At 35.4% G+C, this 4,441-nt stretch overlaps 1 protein-coding gene across 2 annotated transcripts; it reads right to left on the reverse strand.

The window, feature by feature from the left end:
- On the reverse strand, positions 1,401-2,639 carry LOC104792820 (probable E3 ubiquitin-protein ligase RHY1A). 2 transcript variants are annotated; one of them, XM_010519052.2, is made up of 3 exons: positions 2,367-2,639; positions 2,097-2,209; positions 1,401-1,711 (listed from the first exon to the last, which is right to left on the reverse strand). In XM_010519052.2, exons 1-3 carry the CDS (start codon positions 2,547-2,549, stop codon positions 1,423-1,425), a joined length of 585 nt encoding a protein of 194 aa, XP_010517354.1. In that variant the 5' UTR covers positions 2,550-2,639; the 3' UTR covers positions 1,401-1,422. The 2 variants fall into 2 exon arrangements, with proteins under 2 accessions (XP_010517354.1, XP_019084099.1); XM_019228554.1 differs by having other exon boundaries at positions 1,578-1,716; positions 2,367-2,635.

Consider the following 4,441-nt stretch of genomic DNA (forward strand, 5'->3'; position numbering starts at 1 on the left):
TTAATGAGAAGAGTGCTAGAGGTTCTTGGATGTGGCGTAAGATTTTAAAATATCGTGATCTTGCTGCCAACTTACATCAAAAAGAGGTGAAAACAGGGGATGACACATTGTTTTGGTTTGATGTTTGGACCCCTCTTGGCCAGCTATTTGCACATCTCGGGTTCCGGGGTAGTATTGATATGGGGATCCCGCAGCAGAGTACTGTGGCAGAGGCTCTTACACACCAGAGGCGTCGACACCGTGTCGACATACTAAACCAAATCGAAGATGTCCTTGACTCTATTCGTCCTTCAGTGCAGTACCAAGGCTCTGATCGCTCCCTTTGGAAGCAGAAAAATGGCTCCTTTAAGAGTAAATTTTTGTCGCATGATACTTGGTGTTTGACATGACAACCAAGCCCTACCTGTGACTGGTCTGCAGGAGTTTGGTTTCATCATTCAACGCCTAAGTACTCCTTCATTGCTTGGCTTGCTTTCCACAATAGACTCTCTACTGGCGACAAACTAGTTAAATGGAATGCTTCCGCAAATGGAGCTTGTGTCCTCTGTCACGGACATGGGGAAACAAGGGACCACATCTGCTTCTCCTGCGCTTATTCCTCGACTGTATGGTCTGCTCTGGCTCAAGGGCTATTAGGTGTCAGGTTCACACATAACTGGGCAACTTTGGCCCCTCTGCTTCAGGACTCTTCAACACCTCGGCTTCATCTGTTTGTTCTTCGATATGCTTTTCAGTCTGCTATCCATAGCCTATGGCGGGAACGTAACGCTCGACGGCATGGAGAAGCTCAAACTACAACATCCAACCTCTTAAGCTTCATCTCCAAGAATGTATGTAATCGACTGCTTACACTGACAACCACCTCTGGATATGAGAATGGTATTCGGTATTGGTTTCAGACACATCCAAATTAATATTTTTTTTAGTCTCGGTTATATATTCAAAGAGTTCTCTAAGTTGTAAACTTTTTTGGACCACAGTCTTTTTTTGGTGAATATAATTTAACATTCATACAAAAAAAAGAACATTGTTGTTTTAGCGCAAGGGATTGAGAGCAATTCTGATCACTATTGCAATGTTATAGTTGGGAAACTTTGGATCACTTATGCGAAAAGAAGGAAAGTACCAATCAAGAGAATTTGTATATTCTTATGCTAAATGATTGATATCTCAAGTTATGATTCAAAAGACACGTGAGAGTATTTCCAAATTATAAATCATTTTGTCGTACTATTTCAATAAGCCCAATAAAAACAAAAAGGGTGTGCGTGAGTTTTTGGGTTTGTGTTAACGGATGCGTAGGATTTGAGACTCTTGGCGATGAAGTTGAAGTTGTCGATCAGTGTTCGTTCATTTATGTTTAAACTCCTAAAAACTATGATATAAACAAGACCTAGAAATATGACATAAATTTTTTGACATTTAATTCCAAATATCCGTTCTACAATAAGGGCAATAAACATTGGTGTCTAGCCAAGGCAATAAGCATATAGAGTGAAACTTATGGGCACATGGTAAGTGTACCAATTTTTCACCCTTCTTGAACCGATCTAGACATATAGCACAGTCTTGTTGTTCCCTGACCCGCCACTTGAACCATTCCATTAGCCTTCCTCGGCTCTTTTTCAACCCGACCACTTCGGTCAGTAACTCCCCGTGAGGTTTACCTTTCACTTGCTCCGATTTATTTCCTTTGTCTTTACCATTTTGCCTGAACTTAAAAATCGAAAACAAAATTCAAGAGGGAGTAATGTCAAAAGTTTTGGTTTTCTTGGAAGCTGCCTAGTAGTTTCCGGGAAGTTTCCACTATCAAAACAAAACACCACGCAACTTATAACACTTGCTAAAATGCGCCCAAAACCTGACCCAACGTGGGGCTAACTCTAAAGAGATAATAAAATAATTTGTCCGACAAAAGGCGATCTCACAATTATATCTTCATGTGATACCACATGTTTAGAATTAGAATACATCATCATGCGTCCTTATCATGAAAAATATAGAGCTATAAAAAGGCTTTGAAGCTTCTACGGCGCATTTCAAGGTGATTTATGAGTTGAGTGTACTATCATACGCCGTTTTTTACTAAATCGAACCTTGTGCGCGGGACTCTCAGCCGCTCGTTCAGCCTCTGCTTCGCCTCTTTGGCTGCTCCGTCCAGCTTCTCATCGTTGTCCTCTCCATAAGACTTGCTTCTAACACTTCTCTCCTATAAATTTTTTATAAACTTAAGAGTCCAATCTCTCCCAAAGAAATGTCTTTTTTTTTGGGTAAAAGATCCCAAGAAATGTTTTAACTACATACTATATTATTTTTAAGACCATAAAAATTTCAAAACATACATATTATACTATTCATTTTATTACCGAGAAGGAGACATGTGCCTGGTGGCTCTCATGATTGGTAGTGTAGAGAGAGAACGATGGTCGTCGAGTCCACACGTGTCCTGCCGTCGCCGCCACAGCCGTGTTGAGAGATTCAATCGGTGGAGCACCGCCGTGGAAGCGTCGCCTCCTTGCGCACTCAACTCCAGGAAGCATACCAGCCATAGCTTTGTGTTGTTTTGGTTTCGCTCAGAGAGAAAGAGAGAAAGGGAGAGAAAGAAAAAATGACCGGCAGCTAATATTTATATTTGTATATTACTAATAATTGAGGATAGCAAATATTGGTATATATAAAGATGGGTTAATTAGGCAGACAAGTCGACAAGTTTTAGACTTTTAGTACTTCATTAGATATATCTATTACTTTTAGTACCACAAACTATGATTAACGAGTTCGTCAAATTGCTTAAATGTGTAACGTTAAGATGAGAAAAAAAAACTTAGAATTCATCAAATGTAGCAACTTTGATGTGATAATTAACATTATTATTTAGGAAAAGAGTATCAAGGTGCTAATTAACATTTAGATAAATAATGTCGGAATATCTAAATGTTATAAATAGAACGAATTTTTTTATTATTAAATTAATTCTATGAGGAGAATTGCAAAAAAAAAAAAGAAAAAACTAAATGGAAGTTAGGTAGATGTGATTAGTGAATGTTTGATGTGTTTCCCATTTATAATCAAGTGCTTAATTTTTTTTTATAATCTTTAGATGTGAAGCGTTGTCCTTGTTTAGTATTACAAGTTGCTAACTCTAACTAATGTTGGGATTTCTTTTTTAGTTTTTATAAATAACACCTAAAATTATATTATGAAATAATTTTTTATAAGGATAAGTGCATAAGAAGAAAAGAAAACCTAGATGGTGGTTAAGTCGATCTGATTTAAGTGTATGTTTTTCTGTCCATGTTGTGTTCCATGTATTATTAATTCTGGGGTTGCATGATTAACAAATTTATGTTAATACGAAATAAAGCATACGATATAGAGAAAATGGATTTAAACCATACCAAATATGAACAAAAAAAAGTTGATGAAAATACTTCTACACTTTTCTCTTGACTGACACAGTGTCCATTTGTTCTTTTTGTTAATATTGTTACTTGACATGATAATATTACAATATACTAGTATTTTATATATAATTTAATTAGGCTTCATTTTCTAGTATTTTAAATAAAATGAAGTATACTATTTACGTGTATTAAAAAATTATAGATTTATTTTAATACACGTTAATAGTGTGAGCATCTGGCTGAATAAGTAAGGGAAAAACAAATGCTGCTAATTAATGTTGGGTTTTTTTCTTTTCTTTTGATAAGGTGTTGTTACATGTTCGGTGCAAAACGTTAAAATCGTTTTGTATTGTTAAATCAAGTTAAACTGACAAGTACGTAGTCCGTGAATTCTTGTAAAATTGAAAACCATTCACGTGTAGTGATATTGAAAAATATTTCTATTATGTAGAGAATTTGAATTATTTTGTTTCCTTTAATGACATAAAATGAAAAGAAATATATTGTTTCCTAACAAATAATCTCTGATATGAAGTTTAGACCACATATATTATATATGGTCACTGGCTCACTCATTTGAAAGAATAATTTAGACAATGTGAAGATTTTTTCTGTGGACCAAGAAATGGACGAAACAATGCTCGCGGCAAATTATCATACACACAACACAGCGTCACAGCCCATGCATTCGTCTAGATCTAGACGTCTCTTCTTTTCTTAGAAATAACTATGGATTTGATTAGTAACTATATCATTAATTACCATTCAAATTTCTAAGAAAAAAAATGATTGATTGGATTGTAATATTTTGAATCAAATAAGAGTTGAAAAACTACAAGGAAGAAAGACAAATCAAAATGAAGGTTTTTTTTTACCATATAAATTTTAGGTTTGTGGCCCATTTATTCTCCGCGCCAGCTCTCGTTATGACTTATCTCTCTTATCGATATATATATTTGGTTAACAACATTCTTCTACTGTTTTATCACTTTTATGTCACAGATTAGGTCTGATATATTTTCAGTTATAACTATTTG

The sequence above is a fragment of the Camelina sativa genome, chromosome 1 (genome assembly GCF_000633955.1).
Source record: "Camelina sativa cultivar DH55 chromosome 1, Cs, whole genome shotgun sequence".
In the NCBI taxonomy this organism is placed as follows: Eukaryota; Viridiplantae; Streptophyta; class Magnoliopsida; order Brassicales; family Brassicaceae; genus Camelina; species Camelina sativa.